The sequence below is a fragment of the Psammomys obesus genome, unplaced genomic scaffold (genome assembly GCF_907164565.1).
Source record: "Psammomys obesus unplaced genomic scaffold, mPsaObe1.curated_primary_1811, whole genome shotgun sequence".
In the NCBI taxonomy this organism is placed as follows: Eukaryota; Metazoa; Chordata; class Mammalia; order Rodentia; family Muridae; genus Psammomys; species Psammomys obesus.
The window spans coordinates 5,800,837-5,826,185 of NW_026596046.1; the positions used below are offsets into that span (position 1 = coordinate 5,800,837).

The window sequence follows — 25,349 nt, forward strand, 5'->3', positions numbered from 1 at the left end:
GTATAAACTGTTAAAGGAAATTGTGTATGAGTTACCAGGGAACTGTAAGATTTTAGTAATCTTTCCAGTGAAAAGCTCTTCTAAAGTAAAAGGTTTATTAACTGTTTATTTCATTCATTAATTTCCTCTGTTCTTTCTCTACATCCAGTCAAGACTTTGCTGACACTATTATTAATTCTTCAAAAAGACTTTTAACACTTCTTGTAGAGTAGTTCTGCTGGCAATAAATTTCTGTTTGCTGTTTGGAAAGGCTTTGCATTTATTTTAAAAACATTTTTTGCTGGGTATGGAGATCTGAGTTTATTTTGTGTTTATTGTTGCTTCATTGTTTACCAGCGTGAAGTGAAGTATGGTCGTAATTTCCATACTTTGGTCTGTAAGCCATGTGTTTCTATTCACTGGTTGTCTTTAAGAATGTTTGTCCTTCGCGTTTAGCAGTTTGAATGTGCATGTGTGTATGTGTGCACACCTGTACTGAAGTATTTGTCCTACTTAGTGTTTTTTGTTTAATCTCCCTTAGACATTATTCCATTATTCCTGTTCTCTTTTTTGTAACTTCACTTTTAGACATGTTATACTGCATGATAAAGTCTTGCAGCCCTCAGATACTGATTTTGGTTCTCATATTTTAGTTTAAGTATTTCCTACTGTTTTACTTTGTTGGCCCTGCTAATGCAAAATTTTAGTTATTTTTCTTAGGAACTAGACTGGGTTTGAAAGTTATTGTTGCTGTGGTACCTTTAGTATATTCATACCCTCCACATAAAAAAAAAAAACAAAAAACAAAAAACAAAAAAAAACACCACCACCAAAAGAAAACAAACAAACAAAAAAACCCTTTAATTCAAATCCCCTAGAGGTGAAAAATGGGTAGGCCAGTGTCCCCGAGTGACTACTCGATTTTATCATCCCTTCTGTGATGTGCCAGAGTGCCTTTTATGTCACCTTGTCACTCTCATGGTACCCACCATGTCTTCTTGCTTCCCAACCATGGTAGAAATACTGTTCTTTCTCCATTTTCAGATATAGTGAGATTTCATCAGTGCACTAATGGTGACAATATTTGCTGTTCACCTCCTCACAGTAATTATTCCATGGAAAAGAAAAAGATCAGACAAAGCTTGTCCCCATTGCAGTGACACTAGGTTTTCAGGAGGTCCTTCCAGCTCATCTCTTGTTTTACATGGTGCACTGTGTAGTTCATAGTGGACAGCCTATAGAGAAGACAGATTTATCCTACACTGGGGCTTCAGGAATGTCACTGCATGCTTGACCTCCAGCAATTCACTAATCACACTAGCACCATTATCTTTCTCCACATTAACCATCTTCCTCTAGCTTCCAGGCCATCTGACCACTGAATTAGCAGCAATAAAATGGGCTCAAGGGAAGCCTACTTTATACTGAAGCTTTCTCCAGTATGAAGTTAAAAGCAACTCATTCTAAATTTTCTGTTTTTCTAAATGAACTCCCTCCCCCTTATCTAACGCAGAGTTTGAGATTTAAACAAGTTATAAGTGAAAGATCCTGGGTATGTGTACCTCTATCTTGGACAAGTAGTAAGTTTTAGTTCCATTTTCACATCTCTGCCTAGCCATGATCCTAACCTAATTGAGAATTAAATGAGAAAATAACCCTAACATATTACTGAGGTTTTGAAATAAATAAAAAATTACACAAATGCAGAACCATTACCTCAGCTTCACGGTATTACTTTCCCCTAACACAAAAGGCAAACTTAGAAACAGCACAATAGGATGAGCACCTGGTGTATTATTTAGTATGCTAATGGTCAAACTGCTGTGACTAATAAAATGTCTTTAAAACTTGCATATGTATTCTACAATTGTCTACAAGACGCTAAGGAGGATATACATTCTGTTCTTCACATGAAAAGACAGCTCAAACGCAAGTGACACTGAACTGTAAAGCAGTAATGTAGGGAGTGTTATACTCTAGTTAAAGAGAGGGTATTTGAAAGGAATAAGCAAAGAAAATTATTTAACAAATAATTCTTTTCAGTTTGCAAGCATTCTTCCCTAGGTATTATACAACTTTTCTCTCTGGTATACAGAATTTTCTAACAAATAACATCCTCATTCCTCACAGAAATGAATGTAATATATTATTGAAAGTATGCCAAGTACAGAACAGAAATGGCATGTTTAATTCATAAACTGAAATCAGATCTCTAAAGAAAGTTTTTAGCCTGGTAAAATTAAAATTGAGCACAATGAGCTCTCCACATTCAGGTTTTATGTCTAAAAACCATTAAGCAGTTTTACTTATTTCCATAATTTTGTTTTTTAAACACTTTAAATAGATGTCTCTCTTCAGATTCTAATTTTGATAGAAATTTCATTTAGAAAACAAATGGACATGATGGAGGCTTAGAAAACCTCCAAGGAAGAGACACACTATTATAAACTGCGTGTTTAAAGAAGAAAGCTAAAGCGTGGGTCAACTTACAAGTGGGGGCATCATGCCCTTGCTTGAAGGGGGAATGACAACTCGTAGATCTGGTTTCCGACTGTTCATTCCAAGATTGCCACCACCTGGTGGAGGGGGAGACTTTGTAGGCATGACTTTGCCTAAACTATTTGCACCAGTATTTCCAATCAAATTTGGAGAGGCCCTTGAGTTTATGAATCCATTCCCTGGGAAAAAGGGAAAAAATGCTTATTAACATGTAAAGAGCCATTAAAATAGTTTAATTAATAAATCTAAAACAATCCCAACTGCCTATATATACCAGTTTAAAAAATGATTACTTTTATAAACGTAAAAATGATTAATTTTAGAAACAAAATAAGAATTTTATGTTTATGACATATGAAGTTTGACATATAAAGTAAACCATTTATAATGAAACACAATGCCATTAATATTGTACTATTATTTTGACAAATACTCATTTGTAGTCATATATTTTAATCTTTTCTACTTTTGTTTTTGTATCTTACAATCCTAAAACAGGGCGGTGGGCAGGAAGATGGCTCTTAGTGGGTAAAGGCACTTGTTCTCATGGATGACGACCTGAGTGTGCTCTGCAGGACCCACACGGTAGAAAGAACCGACTTCTCTAAGTTGGCCTTTGACTTCCACACGTGTACTTATCACCTGCATGGCCCTTACTAATAAACAAGTGTAAAAGTAAAAAGAATACCTTATAACATGTTTTTGTTTTGTGTGTATATTTTTGTACTTTAAGTACTTGACTGATATGCTGCAACTTGTCTATCCTTGGGATAGGCTCTTAGTCTATCCTTTTCTTTGACCCTATAAACAATATTTTCTCTACTGCTTTTCATACTGCGAACTTCACATTTTCCCTCACTACTTAATATTGATAACTACGGCTCTAAAAACAAAACAAAACAAAACAAATCTCAGCAAATAAACTACGTGCTCCCCACCTTAGCACCTGTCCCCCCTTACAGTGAAGAGTACACTGACTTCTGCAGTGCACTGACACTGGCTGGTGCTGTCACACCATCATCGCGGCTACTGCCATTTCCCCTGGCCTGTATCCAAGTGAAGACAACAGTACAAGGGGACTCACAAACAAAAGCAACAGGAAAGGGGGCGATAACCACAAAGCAGAGCAGCACAAATTCCAACAGATGCGTAAATACATCCAGCAATGCTGGGCACGCCTTTAAGTCCCAGCAGAGGCAGGTGGATCTTTATGAGTTGGAGGTCAGCCTAGCCCACAAAGCAAGTCCAGGACAGCCAGGGCTACACAGAGAAACCCTATCTCGAACCCCACCCTAAGAAAAGGAGTAATATTACACTACAGTACCCACAAACTAACAGCTTCTCAATACTGGAGGAAGACCATGAGACAGCTGAAATTTAAGAAAACGTGAGTTCTATTTACAAGATTTGTCAATGACCATAGAATCAATAAGGGATTTAATTAAAGAAAAAAAAGTTTGCCAATGTGGACTAAAGAATTAAGGCACTTGGAGGAAAAACTTTAAAATGTGAAAGAAAAAGTATGTAAAAAAAATTGAGAAGCTGATAAAGGATCAACTAGAAATTCTGGAAACTAAAGAACCAATCAATCATATCAAATAGAAGGCAGGAAGCATCCATAGACAGGATGAAGCAGGGAAATAATTTTCAAGATGATAGACAAGGTTAACACAGTAACACATACAGGTGAATACAGGGCAACAAAATAAACTTACAAGAAACCAAAATAAAGAAAAAGAGCTTAGATAAAGTCAATGGCTCAAACAGCTATTCACTGAACTATCTGAAAACTTCCCAAACCAACACAAAAAGTGCTTAGACATCCAAAAGACATGACCAGAAAATTCCTTCATGACACATCTGAGCCACAATGTCAAAAATACAAGGAAGAGTTAGCAAGACGCAGGCGAGGGGAGGGAGGGTAAAAGCACTTGTCACCAAGCCTGACCATCTGAGTACAATCCCTAGGATCCACACAGTGAAAGGAAAACTAACACCAGCAGATTGTACTTTAGCTTACACACATATCACAGAGGCACATACACATATGCCCACACATATACACAATAAAATAAATAACTGTAATAAAATACAAAGCAAAGAATATTAACAGCCATAAGGCAAAGTCAATGAGATGGCTCCATAGGTAAATGTAACTGAGTGCAAGCAGGACAACCTGTCTCCAATCCCTGGATCCTATCAAGTACCAAGAAAAAGAAAAAGAAAAAAAAAACAAAACAAAAACAAACCTGGCTTCTAAAAGTTGTCTTCTGACCCCAAAGCATGTGCCATGGTACATGTGTGCATACACATATACTTGTACACATATGTAAACATGTATATGTACACACACACACTAAAAACAAACAAAAAAACCCAAAAAGCTGTGAGAGAAAAACACCATCCAAAAGCAGCAGAAATATGAGAGTAACAGTAGGTCAGCAAACCTAAAAGCAGGAAAGCAAAGAATAGTATATTTCAAGGCCTGTAAGTAAAAGCTATAATTAAACCATTACTGTCAAAGCCAGCAAAATAATCTACTAAAATTGATGGAGAACTAAGAATCTTTCAAGTCAAACACCAGTTAAAGCAATCTGTGACAATTAAACCAGCAATATAGTAAATGCTTAAGGAATACTAAATACAAACAAGTTTGACAGTTTAGGCACAACACACACACAAAAAAAACCGTATATTTCATGAAAGCAAACAAGAATTTAAAAAGGCAAAGAGATGAGAATTAATAAAGTCCAAAACCAGCAAACACCCAATACTACTGTAAGAACAAAATAAATAAATAGATAGATAGATAGATGAATGAATGAATAAATAAATAAACAAACAAACAAACAAACAAATAAATAAATAGATGAACAATGAAAACAAACCGGAATAATTGCCAACAAAAGTCAATGGTAATAGCAACCCTTTCTCAATAACCTGAACGCAAATTACTAATTCACCATTTAAAGAGACAGGGTAACTGATTGTGCTTAAAAATAAGGTGTAGCTATTCAATTGCCTCTAAGAAACTCATGTAACTAGAATAGACCCAAAACCTGAGAGCAACATAAAGCTACCAACAAGCTGACCCACCAGTCCTCACATCTGAAAACAAAGACTTGAAACCAAACCTAGTTAGGAGATAAGAGAGTCACAACATATTAACAAAAGGAACAATTAATCAACAGGGCAGAACTATTGTAAATGTTTTATGAAACAATTCCTGACACCTCTAAGGTTTTAGGTCTTTTCTAGTTACATGAGCTTGGTTGGGTAGTCTGTACTCTTAAATGGTGAATTAGTCATTTGCATTCATCAGGTTATTAGGTTATTATTGAGAAGGGTCTGCAAATAGCATTGATTTTGTTGGCAGTCGTTCTGGTTGTTTTTCATTGATTGTTCATAAAACAGATATTAAAGTGCACAAAGAACACATAGGTCCTGATACACTGCAGCAAGAGAGTTCATTGCCCACTCTCATACATAATCAGGTCTTCTAAAAGGAAAATCGGCAAAAACTCTTCACACCTTAACTATAAAATAAATCAGCCTGGCACCTGAATACCAATGGCAAAAATAAGAAAGGCAAAGAGTGGCATCGAGAAACTGCCCACTTCTGCTTGGAAGGTGCTCTTGGAAGAGGACTATGCCCTTTTCCTGCCCCTTATTTCACCCAATTTTTGCTTCCTCAAAAATTTTTACTATGTGACACACCAATTTTATTTGTGTGAGACTTTACTTTTTTGTGAGGACTGTTATTTTAGATAACTTTGTGAGGATATTTCCTGCCTGCTTTCATTGTCTTGAAGGGTATTTTTTTCAGTCTGGGCTCAATCTCCTCTCCACACTATGCAGAGCAATTTCCTGCATTCCCGTATGTTTTGGAGAGCATTGGTTGGGAGAAAAAACCACCACCTCTCCTCCAGGTCATTCCTTTATGGAGCAGAACTCTCTCATGAGCTAATCCAGATTTTGTTATCTGGAGGATAGAAAATATTTTACAAATAACACACTCAAAATTAGACGAACTTAACAGAATTTTATACTACAAAGCAATAAGGTTAATGAAGTTTCTCTTAATATTATAATGGCAAGAAAGCGTTATGAGTCTCCAATACTTAGACTATTTCATAGATTTCCACTAAAATCTTTTAAAAAAATCAAATATTTCAATATTATCAGATGGTGCAAATACGTAATTTAGAGGCATACAACATCAAGAAGCATAATGCTGCTTTCCCATGTGAAATCCATGGTGCATTTTATATGAGGCCATAGTAACCCATGAGAATCAAGTTACAAGAGTGGAAGGAGAGTTAAAAGGACAGTATCTCAGTGTTCCATCAGGGCACCAAAGCAGATAGTGATTACAGAATGATGTAAGTGCCTGGCAACTTGCCAAGTTGAAGCTAATCTCAAGTGCAAGCTTGTTATTTCCTAGACTGCATCCATACCTGCTTCTTAGCTTCTGTTTGGATTCCATGATGGAGACACTGCAGAATGATCTGTAAAGTAGTTATACAACTCTTCTTGCCATAAGTTACAATTGAGGAATGAAAATGTCTTTTCTAATTGAATAAATTTAAGTTAGCATGATTATTGTTAAAACTGATTTGCAGTTTGCATGGTGATTTATTACTCTAACAAAACCACTTTTGTGTAAAACATTTACCTATGCCCTCAGAATTTTAGCAGGCCTCATCTCAATTATGGCCCTAGAGACGGAAAAATATGCGGGCCCGTTATATCAGTTCAGCTCATATCTGAGAATGTGAATCCCATCATTTGAAGCGATGCGTTCATGTGGATGGTCAGTTTATTCCATGGCCTTAGGACAACTACTCACCTAGCATTAGACAGTAGATGGTTATGCTTGTTAATGCTGTACTGTGAAGCCACTTTTGAAAGCTAGCTGTCAAGTGACTTCACATCTCTGACTATGCTAATTCCAGCCCATTATTCATTACAGCAAGGTTACAATGAATCTTTACAGATTCTATTCTACTTTCTTTTTTAAAGATTCACTTATCTTTATATGAATGAGCATTTTGCCTTTATGTGTATGTGTGTGCCAGTGTATGAGTGTATCTGTATATGAACGCCTGGCAACCTTCAGAAGCTAGAAGACAGCATCAGATCCTCTGGCATTGAAGCTATGGATGGGCCTGAGCCTTTACATGGGTATTAGGAACTGAATCTAGGTCCTATGCAAGAGCAATCAATGCTTTTAACTGATAAACCGCCCCTCCACCTATACTTTGTTTTTTTTTTTTTTAATACAACATCTCAGAAATGCAATTAGAAATGCAGTTAGAGGCATAGACATTTTCTAACACTGAAATCTTTCAAACTTTTTCATAACGACTAATTTACAAGGTGTCAAAAGCGTATGTTAAGACCATCAGCTTCATCACAGCTTTTGGGTGTCTTAATAAAGGGAAGTACTAGATGGAATCTAGCAAATGGAAGTCCTATGTATTTTTGGCACTTTACTTGGAATTCAGGCTACGCTAACTTGCTGTACAGATGAGGCTGGTCTAGAATCCAGGATTCCCTTTGTCTCATATGGCCTCTGGTGTGCTGCAGGTACAGGTATGCCCCACATTCACACCAAGACACTGGCCCTAAGTAAAATGATACAGAGCATGCACTTTGTGTGTATGATGTTGGGGATTAAATTCAAAGCTTTACGCATGCTAAACAAACAATACTGAATAGCTATATTCTCAATCCACTACACACAACAGGTTCCAAATAATAGACCATCATCACTGAATTACAAAAAAAAAAAACAAAAAACAAAAAACAATACAAATAATGTGGCTTACTAAGAGAGACTGTTTATTTCTGGCTCACTTTACACAGGCTCCAGCCTTCTGGAGTCTCAGGCCAATGTGATACGAGTATACAAGGCCTTCTCAAATCTTGGTGGGTTCTTATTGGTGTCAAAGAGAAGTATAAGTTGTATGAAAAGCGTACATTGGACTCAGACAATAAAAGTGAGTTGCAATTAAATAAACCATAAATAATTGAAAATACACTTGTACAAGCAAAGCAGTCCTAATGTATAGCTGATAGTAAGACCCTCATATACTTTCTTACATTTGATCTCTTAAGGCCCTAAAGTGTTTTTTTTTTTTTTTTAACCCAATTAAGTCCACTACCATATCATGTAATACAACACAGAAATAACACCAAAGTCATTATCTTTTCACATGTCAGGACTGGAAAGATGAGTTATGGCATATTTCAAAGTTTATTTTGGAATAATTTATTTTATGTATTTATTATTGTATACTGTATGTGTGCCTGGTACCCAACATGGACAGAAGGCACTGGATCTTCTGGAACTAGAGTAATAGTTGCAAGCCTCCACAAGGGTGCTAAGATCCAAACCAAGAGAGCAACAAATGCTCTTAACTGCCGAGCCATCTCTCCAGGCCCATTACGACCTATCTTTAAAATACAGAGATTCCAGCAGGCTGGAGCCTAAGTAAGGAGAACCAGAAATAAACAGTCTCTCTTAGTAGTCACACTATTTGTGTCATACCATGTTTTCTTTTTTAAATTTAGATGGTGCTAATACATTGTTTAAAACCTATTGCATAGTATATTGGGAATATAGCTATTTAACAGTATTTGTTTAGCATGTGTGAGGCTCTGGATTTAATCACCATACCACATATATTGGGAGTGGCCCCAAAGTGAAAGAGCCTATTTGGCTGTAACTATGACAAACCGCAAATGTTCTACATATGACCACCAAAGCAGATTCTCAAGAGAAATCATTCAGATCTCTAACTTGAGTAGTATGCACACATTTCTTTATATTCTAATTTCTGAAAACATTTAATGCTGTTTTAAAATAAAGTACTTTGCCAATAGTTTAACTTTAATGATGACAGAAGTTACAGAAGGCATCTCCCTAAGAAATGATCTTAGAAGACAGTTGTCAAACGCCTTCTAAATATGTTTGCACCCACAAATTAGTGCTGCTGTCAATCTCAGACAGAGAAACTGTTTCTGCAGTGGGCAGCAGTCAATGCAGAGACTAAGGGAAGTGATGAGAATAAGTGACTGTTGAGACTCAACCCTAACTGAGGCATCTTTGTCCCCACAAAGGCTCCGGGAATATCATGCAGGAAGGGCCCGAAAGAATGTAAGAACCAGAGAATGGGAAGGAATGCTCAGAAATGATGTCTGTTGTCTTCCAGACATGACATGGCCATCACACTCACCAACTCACAGAGGCTATGGCTATCTACACGAGATCAAGTCTTCAACATTCTAGCATGAATTAAGGAGGGGCTCATTAGGGACTCGCCCTCTAACTGAGAAGCTACTGGCAGTACAGATACTGAGAAAGGGAAGGTCATTTTTCTTTGGGGTTGTAGTTACTAGTATGGTGCCTATGTTCTGGTGTATCTCACAACCACTGGCAAGCAGGTAGCACTGACTCAACTCAGTGGATTATTTAAAAAAGAAAAGAGGAGGCTGTGTAGACATGGAGGAAATGTTGGGGGAGTAAGAATGGAAACAGTGGGCAAGGATATGCTCAATATCCACTATGTGTGTGAGAGATATTAAATATATGTGTGTATGGATACATATATACAGATACTGTCAAAGAATAAATTTTAAAATACTCTTTTTGTTTTGTTTTGTTCTGTTTTCCAGTGTAGCCAGAGCTGGCTGTCCTGGACTTTGTAGACCAAGCTGGCCTCAAACTGATGGAGATCCACCTGTCTCCGTCTCCCCAAGTGCTGGGAATACAGGCCTGCGCCACTGTGCCCGACTTAAAAAAAAAATTATTAAAAAAAAAAATCTTAATATAAATGTTGCATTAGAGCAACATAGTCTTTAGAAACAAAACAAAAAAACATGTGTTATGAAGGGCGTACTTAATACACAAAGAATGAATGGATAACTGAATTTACAGTTGATGTGTATGGGATGAAGTGGGGCTACTGCAGAAAACTGTTAAGTTTTAGTTAAACTATCCCTCAGAAGATAGAAGGCCAGTATTTCAGGACAATATTTAGTAGTAGCTCAGATTAAATAAACACCTACAAAGTTAAACAATAGGAAATCACTCACCCACTGGACTATTTCCAGCTCCATTTGGCACCGTGAGGTCGGTAGTGCTCAACATCCCACCTAACAATATTATAGAAAAAAGAGAGAATGAATAAAAATTGCCTTTCTTTATTTCACAAATAGCCAAGTGAAGTCATCTCACTATAACGCACTCTATCCCTAAAAATCAAATCAAAACAAAACTAGCTCAAAGTTGCCACTAATGTTCAATTTGATATAATTTATACTATATATACTATAGTATAACTGTAGATATAACATGTTTAACTATACATGTGCTGTGGGGGGTTTTATGTAGTTTACACAATACATGAATTTAAATATTAAGCTCTTGCTATATACCTGCCATCCTGGACATCAATATCAAGTAGTGAATCCTGATGGGAATAAGGACAGCTTATATGAGCACTATTACACTTAAGACTTAGAGGAAGGCAATACAAACTACAGACTGGTGGCAAATGCACTACAAATGGCTGCTGAATTACTGAACTAACTCAGCAAGAAGAGATGCACTCATGGTGGTTCATAATTATTTTAAATTTTCACTTACAACAATCAAGTTAAATTCTCTGCTTGTCACAGTATGGCTTTCTCATGATATATATATATACACATATATATAAAATGGTACATTCTCTACACTGTCCTACTTTGGTCAACAATGCTTTCCCTACAAATGTTAAAAAAAAAAAAAAAAAAAACTTAAAATGAACTTAATTATATGGCGGTGACTCTTGCTCATCCTGACAATAAAGTGGATGTTTGTTTGTTTACTTTTGTCTTTTGAGACAGGTCTTTCTACATAGCCCTTGCAGTCCTGGAACTCACTACATAGACTGGGCTATCCTCAAACTCACAGAGTTCTGGCTGCCTCTGCCTCCCAAGTGATGGATTATAGGTGTGTACCACTATGCTTGGCCTGACAATAAAGTTAAGACTAAGAAGAATAAACTTTCTCTGTCAGCAATTCAGTTCTCATTCTCTTCATAAAAGAACAAACAAAAACTTGAAAACATACTTGCACTGCCAGTACTTGGTGGTCTCTGTGGAGCTCCAGGGGATACATTTCTATGTAACGTGGCTGGCGGTGGAGTCAGCATGCTTGAATCTGCTAATGTTGAGCTGGCTGCTAACGACGGTGACACAAGTGAACTCCCTGGGTTAGTGTATGACAAAGCATTAGGGCTGGTCACAGGGACTGTGACGGACATTGAGAAGTTCTGAGGTGGCAAACCAGGCTGTAAGTAAAGAACAAGGAAGAGAAAACTATTGGCTTTATATTCATCAACATTAAGTAACATTAATTTGACTATGTAATTCTCATTAAAAGCAGAGGACAGGGACAATATTTTCATTTGCAGCATTAAGCTATTTTCTCTAGAATTATATTTGAACATAAATATACCTGACATGAACTTTTTCATTTTCAATTTTGTACTGATACAAATATACTAATATAACTATACAGCATGTTTCAATTATTCAGAGATGAAATTAAAAGTGAAACCTGGAATTAAAGTATATTGTTGACTTTAGACATCATAAAGTGTATCACTGTTGCCAATTAAACATTAATTAGAACTTCAGTACAAACCAATTTAACATTCCATTTTTATTGGAAGAATCCAAATCAACCAAATGAGAATGTACACATACATTATTAACTTAATACATCAATTTTGGGACATTATAAATAAGTTCAGTATGATCTGATTGACACTTTTAAAAGTAGAAAAGTCAAGGAATTATACACAGAACACAATGTAATTTCTATGTAATGAAATATATAAAACAAAAAAAAAACACCTACACAATAAGATTAACTACTGCTAAGCTAGAACAAAGTATTTAAAATTGCATAAAAATTAAACTATAAACACTATAAAAGCTATCTTCTTGTCAAAATATTTCAGGCTTTCTCTGAAAGGGCATTTCCTAGTTTCTTCAGGCATTTCCTCCACAGACCAATTTCAATATATTTGTTGACCATGGTAAACAGCTTGCTTCTTAATAATTTACGTATGTATGGTGGTGTCAAGAAACACACAAACAGTAAAACAATTTGATTATATTCTTGCAGCTTAATTTTTAAGTGTGGGAACAATATCCCTGTGAGGTCAGAGAAATTTTATTTGCTATTGTCTTTTTTAAATGATGGTATTAGCTTTACAAATTTGCTTAAGGCTATTTTCATGAGATTCTTTCTATAGAACTATGTTGAAGAAATGATATATGATGCGTATCATTCATTATGGCATAGTTCAAGAGATTTAACCTTGACAATGAAACATAAACAAACAACAAAACAAAATGCCAACACTGGTGCCAACCGGTTTCATGATAGCTGACCTACACTCAGAGTTGGAGAACAGAGCTACAGTAATGGTCTTAGGTGGCTCTCTCTAGAGAGTCCAAGGAGAAGACTTCCCGAGATTTTTCAGGCCACGCTCATGAGCTGAGGTAGCTCAAAACAGACTTTTTCACAGGGTTAGATATGTGCAAGAAATATTACAGTGGCCGTGTGCTTTGTGACTAGTTTAAGAATATGGTTTCCTTAAAGCAATCCAGTCCTCCTTAGTGCTGAGAGTCTAAGAAAAGAGCAGTTATATATTTAGTGTTCTTGCTATTCAGTGCTTTGGAACATTGTACAAAGAGTTTAACAGTTCAGCTCTTCTAAAATAAAGATAATTACATAAATAAGGAAAAATAATTTAGAGGCATGAAATCATACAACAAACTCAACTTATTTATATTTGACATTCTTAAGGCCAACTTTATGTGTTTATACATACATATACTAAGTTAGGGGCAAGATAGGACTGTCTTATACATACTTTATATTAAAAATCAAAGATTTTCAAAACGAGAAACAATCTTAAAAATCATATGCACCAACTCATTTACTTCCAGATGAAACAATTGCAATCAGGATGTCTGGATAGCCTATGTAAGAATATAAGGGGCCCTCAGTGGCAGAACCTGAATTAAGGTTGTATTTTCATTTCTAAACTTAAGATGTTCAACATTTATTAGTGCAAAATTTTGACAATTTAAAGTTTTAAAGTTCTGTAAAACCAAAAAGAGTTAATAAATGCCTTTTCTCTTATACTTATCGTCATCAATCTTCTGTAAAAATGAGGTAGGATGTATGATCAATTTCTTCATGCACATGATAAAAGCACAAACCATACTTTAGTACTCACTGCGATTTTATGATTCCGCATCATATTATCAAATTCCTCATTAATTTTTTTATATTTTTCTTCTGTATGTGGAGTTAGCACATATGAAGTATCAGGGTCTGGGCTGTCGCACCCTCTGTGTTCCTTCTTGTTCAGAGCCTAAATATGAAGTTAACAAAAAGGATCAACAAATAAAAAGCAAAGGTAAAGTGAAAGTACTTACAGGGCCTCGTTTGAAAATAAAATCACTATCTTCATTTAGTTTGCTGAATCTGTCCTCCGAGAGTGGACTGTGCTCAAAGTAATCGTCAGCATCAGGGCTCTCACAACCATTAAGGCCTTTCTTTCTTAAAGTCTGAAATACAATTGGAGAATTCACACAAAAAGAATACTAACTTTCCATGAGTATTTTTTTTTAAATGTGTTAAGGGAGCACAGATTGAATAAACGGAATTATTTAAGAGCCACTGAATGATTATTAAATGACTACAAATACACTACAGTTCTCCAAGTAACATAAGCCTAAGATAGGAACAAACTGAGCTCTCCCACTGCACATTATGAAAAAGAGTACTTGCTTACTTGGACTCTTCCCTTTCAAAGTGCTTAGAGAATTCTAAAATCACTTCATGGTCTGAGTCACACCCAGAATCTGGTTAGTGAAGTCAATAAGAATGTAACAAGAATCTATTAAAATGATGTGCTGAGAAATTACAGCATCTTTATGCATGGATCATGTCTACCATTTTATCTATCATTTTCTATCTATCTATCAGGATTTCTCCTATTTATTAGGAATTTGCCCAGAATCTCAACAATTTACTGCTAATTTGCTCTTTTTAAATATTATTATTTTCGCATATAATCTTAAAATATAAAAGTTTCAAACCAATGTTTATTTGTCAACAATGACCCTTTCCTATGTATAATGAATATCAACATTCTTAGTGACTTTACAGACGTTAAAAATCTGCAGTGAAAAGTTACTCAGAATACATCCCCTCTCCCATCGCTAGCCTTCTCTATTGTTGCTTCAATTTGCTTTAATCCAGAATTGATTTCTCAGATAACTTTCTTGAGTGTTTATGAAGTATTTCCCTGGACCACACTGATTATACAGCAGATGGTTAGTTTTCTGGTTTCTCTTTTAAGTCAACATGAAATTACAACTAACTTTTAAAAGACTAAAACCTCTAAGGGCTTAAAGATTATAGAATATTAATTTACCCCCAGAATGCTTAATTCCATTTTTAAAATCCTGAAGTAGCTACTGACAACTCAACAGTTCTGAACTACGTAGAGTTTCTAACACAACTGAAAGCAGCACTAAAGTTAAATATCCCAAATATGCTTGCCACTACTGGAGCAGAAACAAAGATGATCAAAAGCTAGCCCACACACATTACTAGTTAGTGGTTAATTTAGATTTAATACAATGATCTTAGTACCTTGTGAAATTTGATTTGCAATGATTATGGATATTTGTTTTGTTCCTGTTTTTCCTACAAGTGTAATGTATCCACAGAACATTACAATTTGAGAAATTTTTTATAAGTTTCTTCAAGTGATTTTGAAATTGCATCTTACTCAGTGTGCTAGAAGTTCTAAGCCAGACATGCTTAGCCTCTCCAAATGCTTCTCCTGTGTTAGGAATTTTTTAATTCATCAATTAATTTATTTGATTATTATTAGTTATATTTTATTAACTCTGTATCCCACTCCCTCATTCCCTCCCAATCCCATCCTCCCTTATCTCTTCCTTGCCCCTTTCCAAGTCCACTGATAGGGGAGGACCTCCTCCCCTTCCATCTGACCCTGTTTTATCAGGTATCTTCAGGACTGGCTGCAAAGTCCTCCTCTCTGGCCTAGCAGGGCTGCTCCTCCCTTGTGTGTGGGGGGGGGGGGGGGAGGTCAAAGAGCCTGCCATTGAGTTCATGTCAGAAATAGTCCCTGTTCCCCTTATTAGGGTAACCCACTTGGTTACTGAACTACCACGGGCTACATCCGAGCAGAGGTTCTAGGTTATATCCATACATGGTCCTTGTTTAGAGTATCAGTCTCAGAAAAGACCCCTGTGCCCAGATATATTTGATCCTTGTGGAGCTCCTGTCCTCTCCAGGTTATATTAAGTCTCCCTTCTTTCATATGATTCCTGCACTCTGCCAAAGGTTTGGTTGAGTCTTAGTATCTGCTTTGATACACTGCTAGGTAGAGTCTTTCAGAGGCCCTCTGTGGTAGGCTCCTGTCCTGTTACTTGTCTTCTCCTACGTCCAATGCCCATCCCATTTGTTTTTCTAAATGAGGATTGATCATCTTACCCTGGGTCTTCTTTCTTGTTTATCTGCTAAAATAAAAAACTCAAATGACAACACATGCTGGAGAGGTTGTGGAGAAAGGAGAACCTCCTCCACTGCTGGTGGGAATGTAAACCGGTACAACCACTTCGGAAATCAATCTGGCGCTTTCTCAGACAATCAAGAATAGTGCTGCCTCCAGACCCAGCTATACCATATATATATGTGTGTGTGTGTGTATATATATATAGGCATATATCCAAAAGTTGCTCAAGTACACAACAAGGGCATTTGCTCAACTATGTTTGTAGCAGCTTTATTTGTAATAGCCAGAACCTGGAAACAACCCAGATGTCCATCAACGGAGGAATGGATACAGAAATTGTGGTATTTTTACACAATGGAATACTACTCAGCAATCAAAAACAAGGAAATCACGAAATTTGCAGGCAAATGGTGGGATCTAGAAAAGATATTCTGAGTGAGGTATCCCAGAAGGAGAAAGACACACATGGTACACACCACTTATATAGGCCTTCAAGATATGATAAACATAAAGAAATCTATACACCTAAAGAAGATAAACAAGAAAGAAAACTGTGTTAGGAATTGTACACACAACTCTTGAAACTCATTAAACCTAAGTCTGTTGCAAACAGTACACCTACTACACCCCCATCCCTGGCCTTAAGCTCTACAGACTCATAGTCTAACTATATTGCATGTATATTTATGTGTACTTAGCCAAAAAGGTCCTGCTGTTCAGTTATCCTCACCATCTATTGTAGTAAGTTCTATCTGACAGACAGTACTGAAATATTAACACTAAGACCAAAACACACTGAACACTTAAAATCCACACAGCACTAACAAAAGAACAAATGTAACAGGCATCTATACATAAACAGCAAAATAAAACTGATGATTTATTGTGACTTTAAGTCTTTGGGTACTTTCCCCAAGTTTTCATGTGTCTTAAAGAGTATGCAATTCAGGGCTGGGGAAGGGAAAACTTACTAAATCCCCATTGCTCCGTGTAATGATGGTCCATACCTCAAATGTTAGCACCCGCGTAGCAGAGACAGGAGGATGCCTAGGGCTTATAGACTCCAGTAAAACTGTCTTTAAAAATCAGCCAGAGAAGTAACCAAGGAAGATAGAAATGTTAACCCCTGGTTTTCACAGGTGTGCACATAGCACACCTCCAGCTCCACCTACACCTCCACACCCCCACATATGCGTGCACATGCACACACATGCACACACAATTTAGCTCATCTTTGTAGACTGAAATGTTTGTCACTGAGTTTTCTATACATAGCAACACGCGGTACGTATTCTAGAGAATTTTTAAATATACAGAGCAAAACACCACAGCTTTGCTTTTAAATTACATGCACTTTTGAATTCTATGAAAGAAGGTTTAACCCTACTGGTACTTATGAGGAAGCAAAGTACAGTGGTGTCCCCAGCTCTGCAAACCTTTACTTGAGACAGATTCCTGGCACAAGGAGGTAATTGAAGAGGTAATATCAGCTTTGTAGATAATAAGCTAATATAGCTCTGTGTGACAGCCAAATCTGCTCCTTATCACCAAACACAGAGAGTGGTTTTGAGGACCCAACTACCATAAAAAGACTTTTTCTCTCTTTATCCTAACCAAAAGCACAGTGATAAAAGTTTCTCCCGTCTATGGTACTAACAAGTGGAATGCTGCAATCTATTAATAAGGCCAGGCAAGGCACGAAGAGGCCAGCAAATGTGCTAGACAGTTGATCAGTATCGTTCTAGAAAACTAAAGAGAGAAGGCTCACATGTGCCAAAACCCCTCAGATTTCACTAGTGCATACTGTTTGAGTGTCCCCAGTTTTGTTTTGTTTTTCTGAAATAATTAGATTACAAACAACTAAAGGAACCATTTGATGGGCAATTATTTGTAGACTTCATGCTATCTATTTTGTATACTTTATCAGTGTTCTAAACATGTTGATATTACTGGCATGAAATATTAAAACACACTTATTCAGTCTATCAGAAAGCAGATTTTAGTTTTAAAGGATAAGTGATGCACTTTAAAAATATAATTTTTTCTATTTATCAGCAATAAAGTTAAATTAAATTATATTTTTTATGGCCTTTTTTTCCTCCAAAACATGGTTTTCTGTGTGTAGTCCTGTACTCGCTTTATAGAACAGGCTGATCTGTTTTTCAATTAATTAATTAATTAATTATTAATTATGGCTTTTGGGGGGGGATGATTTGGGCCAGATCAGTACTTTTTGCTCACTTAACATTTAGGTACAAAATTTAGGTACAGGGCTTAAGTAAACAAATGTCATTAGCTAACATATACCTTTCAACTATGGCTGTGTAGGCATAAATCATAGTTTTTAACACAGGTCAAAAACAATGAGGTCCCATGGAAACTTGCTGGGGCCCATTGCTCCCTATTATCTGACTCTCTGGGGTTTGTGCCTCTGCCCTGCACTACTTCACAATGCTACAGAGACAGAAGCTAACCTGTAACAAACTGGTAATTCTGTAGCGTTTGTACAGACAGGCACGGTCAGTGGACTTCCTTCCCACTCCCTATAAGAGCGATTTTTAACCTAGGAAGCAAATTCCTTTGGTCTTCTTGAATTTATACATCTGCCTCTTTGGATTAGCCTGCTAACCAGGAGTAACTTCTTTCCTTACCTCAAAACCATGGAAGACACTGTCCTTCACTACACTACAAGGTTCTGAAGTTTCACCTTTTGTTTCGGTCTATAATCATGCTAGGGATGATTCTGTGTAACATATGGAGTCTGTTCTTTTTTTATTTTTAAAATTAATTTATTTTTTATTAATTACAATTTATTCATTTTGTATCCCAGCTGTAGCCCCCTCCCTCATCCCCTTCCACTCCCACCCTTCCTCCTAAGAACTTTCTTCCCCCCCCCAGAAGTTTTGATAATTTGTTCCTTTTTTAACATTTTTTATTTTTAATAATTAGTTTATTCACTTTGTATTCCCCCCTGTAGCTCCCTTCCTCCTCCCCTCCCAATCCTACCCTCAATCCTTCTTCTCCACCCATGCCCCTCCCCCCAGTCCACTGATAGAGGACTTCCTCTCCTTCCTTCTGATCCTAGTCTATCAGGTCTCATCAGGAGTGGCTCCATTTTATTACAGATTTACTCATATTACAAATGCACATATATTTTCAAAATGTTGTGTTTGTATGTGTGTGGGAGTGCAGGTGCTTGTGCCATGGTGTGTGTGTGTGTGTGTGTGTGTGTGTGTGTGTGTTCACACAAGCCTTGGATTCAGTTCTGTCTGCCACCTTGTGGGATCTGGTGAACTTGGGCCATTGGCCTGTGAGCAAGCTGAGCCATCTTCCTGTTCCTCATATATATACTCAACTGTCCCTTTATCACTGCTTAAACAGACTGTTCTTTCCTCTTTCCTCTGTAACATATTTATGATCTATGCATGGTTCTGTTTCTGAGCTACTATTTCCACTGGTATGCTTGGCATTTAGTACCTGTATCAATGCCACAGTAACTTATTATAGCTTTAAAATTAGTCTTCTTATCAGATCGCATAAGTAATTCTACAGACTTAAACAAATCCATAAATTTCAGAGGCTTTACACTTTGTTCATTTCTCATTCATTCCAAGTGCAGTGGGGACGGTCTAACTCTCACAAAGCTTCCTGTGAGCTGCAGGGACTATATACAGGCTTTCTGGGCTACCATAAACAGGGTTCAGTTTACTTGGACCCTGAGCCTTACAGATACCAAGCATCTTTACTGAGCTGCACTTGCCAGCCTCATCCAGGATCTTAGAAATCCCATCTGGATTTTCTTTTACAACTGTTACCAAGCAGGGAAGAAAGAATGATAGCCATGTAGGAAACACAAGCAAGGTCTGGAAGTAGCATGTATCATTTATTTCCCTTCACATTCTTTCAATTAGAACTCAGTGATATAGCTATATTCCCTAATCACAAGGAAGAGTTATACAGATTCTAGATGTACACCCAAGCAGTACAGACAATGGCTCATTAAAAAAAATAAAAATGTCTCCAATAAATGTATAAGAACATAAAAAACAGAATAACATTTTACTAGGATTTTATATTTGTTTGAGGCTAAAGTACCTCAGACTTTCAGAATCTCCTTTGTTGGTGTTATAATCAGGATTAAGGCTAGTGTCATGTAACGAGAAAAGGAGAGGTCCTTTGGCTATTCCCTATAATTATAAAATACTAGCATTATTTTCTCTCTAAAAATCTGGGGGACTTAAGATATCATCTAGAGTTATTTGATAATGAAGCCTATCAAGATTTTAAAAAATTTCTTAATGGCTATATTTTATAACTATTTTCTGGGCATCTGTCTGGCAAGCCAAACTTTGATGAAAGGGAAGGTCCTGAGGTTTTATGTGTTCAAAATGCATGTTAAACTGGTTGGACACAAGCTACAAACACCTTATTGTTATTCAGCTTATCTCCTGCCTTTATAGAGGAGGGTTACTAAAGTGAGAAGGGACGCAAGTACTCAGCCACACTGCAGCTCACCACACAGCTAGTGAAGAGCAGAACTGGGTGGGCTAGAATCTGTTTCCGATGTGCAGTATACTTTCCACTATGTTGTATCCCTTAAACTGTTCAATGACTGTATTACCTAACAAATCAAAGTGAAAACAAATAGAGACCTCTTTTGACACCATAAAGATAGTTTTATTAACAGCTCAGGTGGTATTTCTTTTTAATTTTGTGGGAGAATTAGTCCAGATACCCTGTTCCTGCAAATACTGATTTTTTAAAATAAAAAAATGAAGATTTGACGTTTCACTATGTTATCTATAAACCAGAATTTTACAGCTTTTGAAAATTAAATGCAGAACTTGCCATATAATCTAGAAAATTCCCTCCTAGTTAGATATCAAGAGAAATAAAAACATGCCCATACAAAACTGTGTGCACAAACTTCAAAGCAGCAAATGCACTATTTAGCAATAAGGGAAGTCTTGATACATGCTACAATTTAGCTTTGAAAACACCAATATAAATGAAAGAAGTCACAATAGACGGTATGTTATATGACCTCATTTAAATGAAATGCCCAAACAAGCAGCCAATGGGCTTCCTATGAACAAGGGGGTCCTCTCCATGCATGGTCCTTAGTTGGAGTATTGGTCTCTTCAGGGGCCCCCAGGCATAGGTATTTTGGCTCTGTTGTTCTCTTTGAGGAGTTCCTGTCCCCTCCATGTCTTTCTAGCTCCCTCTTCTTCCATAAGGATTCCAGCATTCTGCCCAATATTTGGCTATGAGTCTCAGTATCTCCTTCGATACCCTGGTGGGTAGTCTTTCAGAGGTCCTCTGTGGAAGGCTCCTATCCTGTTCCTTGTCTTCTCCTACTTTCAATGTCTATCCTGTTTGCCTTTCTGAATGAGGGTTAAGTATCTTCCCTAGGGTCTTCCTTGTTGTTTTGCTTCTTTAGGGCCTCAGATTTTAGTATGCTTATCCTATATTATATGGCTAGTATCCATAAACAAGTGAGTATATATCATTTGTGTCTTTCTGCTTCTTGGTTACCTCACTTAGGATGATCCTGTCTAGTTCCCACCATTTGCCTGCAAATTTCATGATTTCCTTGTTTTTAATTGCTGAGTAGTTTTCCACTGTGTAAATGTACCATACTCTCTGCATCCATTCCTCCATTGAGGGACATCTGGGTTGTTTCCAGATTCTGGCTATTACGAATAAAGCTGCTATGAACATGGTTGAGCAAATGTCCTTATTGAATGGTGGGGCACTTTTTGGGTATATGCCTAGGAGTGGTACAGCTGGATCTTGAGATAGCACTATTCCTAATTATCTGACAAAGTGCCAGATTGATTTCCAAGGTGGTTGTACAAGTTTACATTTCCACCAGCAATGGAGGAGGGTTCCCCTTTCTCCACATCCTCTCCAGCATGTGTTGTCACTTGAGTTTTTGATCTTAGCCATTCTGATGAGTGTGAGATGGAATTACAGGATCATTTTGATTTGCATTTTCTGAATGACTAAGGATGTTGAACATTTCTTTAAGTGTTTCGATATTCCTCTGTTGAGAATTCTGTTTAGCTCTGTACCCCATTTTTTAAATGGATTACTTGGTTTGTTGTTGTTTAACTTCTTCAGTTCTTTATACAGTCTGGATATTAGCCCTCTGTCAGATGTAGTGTCTGATGTTTTATTACAAAATAATTAAAATGAGAACTAAAAGAAACACTTTTTGGCTGAATAAACTTCCTCTTTAATCTCTTAACCACTGAGCAAGATTCTTCACAGAATGCCCATAGGAGACAAAGTGTTAAAGTACTTAATAACTGAGTTAGCCAAACAAACACTCTAAAAATTGTTATGCAATTATATTTCAATGTATTCAAACCTTATGCTACCATTTAGGATATTTTTATGGCTATAGAACTATGTGTATAAAATAAAAAAGACAGAACTAATCTACATAAGAAAAGATGTCTTCCTATGTAGTTTAGGAACAAATAACATTTCAGAACTGTGCCATAAGTCTCTCATTTAAAAGCACACAGATATATATGTCCAACCTTTGGCCCATGAGCTGCATAAAGTCAAGGACAGTCATAAATGTAGCCCAACACAAAATCTTAAACTTATTTTAACAAAAGTGAGGTGCTTTTTGTTTGTTTGTTTGTTTGTTTTTGTTTTTCCTGCAGTCTGGGAGGAGGTGGGTTGTCTAATGCCAAATGGTTCTCAAGAGTAAATTTTATAGATGTCATTTCTGCAACATCAAAAGGTTAGACACACCTACCAACGGGTACAAATGATCTTCTAATCTATAAGCAGTGCAATATGAATATCCTGATAAATAATACTTGGTGGAAAACATCAGTCTAGACACCTTAAACCTTAAATGACGACTACTCAACAAAAATAATTCAGTTTTGAGATAATCAAGTGGCCAAGAACATCTTGTTAGGATAAAGATAGCAATGTGGCCAATTAACACTATATTCCCAGTATCTTAACAACAAATATGATACAAAGAGTCCTGGTAGCAGAGGCTATAGAGATGGAAAAGAATACCCTCTAACTACACAAGTCTCCTAGTAGGGGGAGGGGAACACCAACCCACCCACAAAAACGTTGACCTAAATTTTATCCTGCCTCTAAGATGTGCAGGGATAAAGATAGAGCAGAGATTGAGGGAATGTCCAACCAATGCCTGGCTCAACCAAAGACCCACCCTATGGCAGAGTACCAACCCCTGTCACTATAAATGATATTCGGCTAAGCCTACAGACAGGAGCCTATCAGAATTGTCTTTGAGAGGCCCTACACAGCAACACCTCAAAAACATGTTGAGACTCAAAGCTAAACATTGGGCAATATGTAGGGAGTCTTGTGGAAAAGTGAGAGGAAAAAGAAAAGGATCTGGAGATGACAGGAACTCCACAAGAAGACCAACAGAGCCAACTAACCAGGGCCCAGAGGGGCTTGCTGAGATTGAAGCCTCAACCAAGGACCATGTACAGACTGGACCTAGGCCTCCTACAAGCTTAGGCAGTGTAGGCTTCATGTGAGTCTTCAAGTAGGGAAAGTGGGGACTGCATCTGACAGGGACTTTCCTGCCAGCTTTTTGATCACTTTCCTCTGGTGGAACTGCCTAACCAGATGACAGGGGAAGAGGACATGCTCGGTCTTGATGCAACTTGACCAGCAGGGGTGTACAGGAAGGGGGGCTACCCTTTTCTGATGAATGGGGTCAAGGAGTGGGAGGGAGGGTGGAACTGGGAGGCAAAGTAGGATGGGGCTACAACCAGGATTTAAAGTGAATAAAAAAATAAATACATTTAACTAAAAAGAAAACCCAACATATATGACATACAGTATGATAAATACCAGCTCAATAAATTAAAAATGTAGAAATACTACATTCAATATTTTCATCCTTTTCTATCTTTTTCCACAACCCCCTTTTAAAGTAATCTTGCAATTACAATACAACTTATCACCAGAGAAACCCATGATCTGAAACCTAGGCAGCTACTCCATTACATTTACAGTGGGTAGACAAACCTCCAAGACAAAAAAGACAAAGCCATAGATAGTTAGCTTCCGGTTAACAACACACTTCAGCTATCCTTGGCTCATACTACTTCAAAATAAGGCGACAACTGCATTTTCCTAATTTCCACCTAAGCTGCCTTCTTGACCTAAAATATGCTTTTGTTCTTTTTTCTTTTTTTAAACCCGTTTCTTTTTCCAAGTAAAGGACTTCTCCTGGAAAGAACTGGTGAAAAGTCACGTCTGTAGCAAATGTTCTCTGACCGTTCCCCCCAACCCTCTTCATCTCCTCTTCCCCTAACCTTGACAAGGATTTCACTAACACACTGCAGAACTTCCAGGGAAGAAATAAAGAATATTTTTACTTGATTAAAACTTAATATGGTCAATCTTTGACACATGTGAACATAAAAAGAACATACGGATACCAATCAGCAGTCACAAAAACATGTCTTATGGAAATGTAGGTTCCATTACAGGATGTTTCAGTTTTCCTCCCATAACTCTCATTTATGTATCAACATTAATCTCTCAGAGTAAATATAATCTCAAGAAAAACCACATTTAGAGATATATAATTCCTAAAGCACAAATAAAGCCACTACGGGTATAATAAAACAATATTATGGAATAAATATCAAAATAAGAACAGTAAAACTGAAATTGCAAGAACTACAGTGACTGCTGTGTGAGGTGATGGTACAGCAACATGCGAAGGAGGAGGCAAGACTGTGTGCCTCACCCTGTGACTCATCATCCTGCTGCTTCAGGCTGTCAAGAATAAAAGAGCAGGGCAGGGCAAGAAGGGGCTGAAGGTGGAGGGAAGCTTTGTCTTGTCTTCAGACGCTTCATTATTTTCCCCTTCCCCTGCTGCTCCAACTGCAGTCCTGTAATACATTAGGCAAGCCTCTTAAATACTCCCTTGTCTGTTCCATTTCTCATCTATAATATGGGGATGTGGAGGTGGAGGTGGATGAGTGGGTAGTGCTTCCCAGAGCTTCTCTGAGGACAGTGTTAGATTGTCAGAAAATACAAATGGAATGTCTTCCATTGCTATATGGCGCACACCAAATGATACTTAGAGACAGAAGCCACTGAACAAGTTCCTTTTTTTTTTCTCACCTAAGGCATTTGAAAGCTGTGGTCAGAACCTCAAATGAAGTAAATGAACGTGGGGTTTGTAGAAACTTTGGCCAACAAGAATAAGTTTATGAACAT

The 25,349-nt window shown here is 37.2% G+C and overlaps 1 protein-coding gene across 3 annotated transcripts in view; it reads right to left on the reverse strand.

Moving 5' to 3' along the window:
* Nucleotides 1-25,349, reverse strand: part of Mef2a (myocyte enhancer factor 2A) — a 127,665-nt gene that overhangs the window by 17,573 nt on the left and 84,743 nt on the right. Inside the window, exons 5-9 of one of the 3 annotated variants that reach the window (XM_055623100.1) lie at nucleotides 13,987-14,118; nucleotides 13,785-13,922; nucleotides 11,600-11,819; nucleotides 10,579-10,638; nucleotides 2,470-2,657 (exon numbers count right to left, since the gene is read on the reverse strand). In XM_055623100.1, the coding sequence (XP_055479075.1) occupies nucleotides 2,470-2,657; nucleotides 10,579-10,638; nucleotides 11,600-11,819; nucleotides 13,785-13,922; nucleotides 13,987-14,118 (738 nt within the window). The remainder of the gene's footprint in view (nucleotides 1-2,469; nucleotides 2,658-10,578; nucleotides 10,639-11,599; nucleotides 11,820-13,784; nucleotides 13,923-13,986; nucleotides 14,119-25,349) is intronic. The other 2 variants (XM_055623098.1, XM_055623099.1) reach the window with 2 other exon arrangements.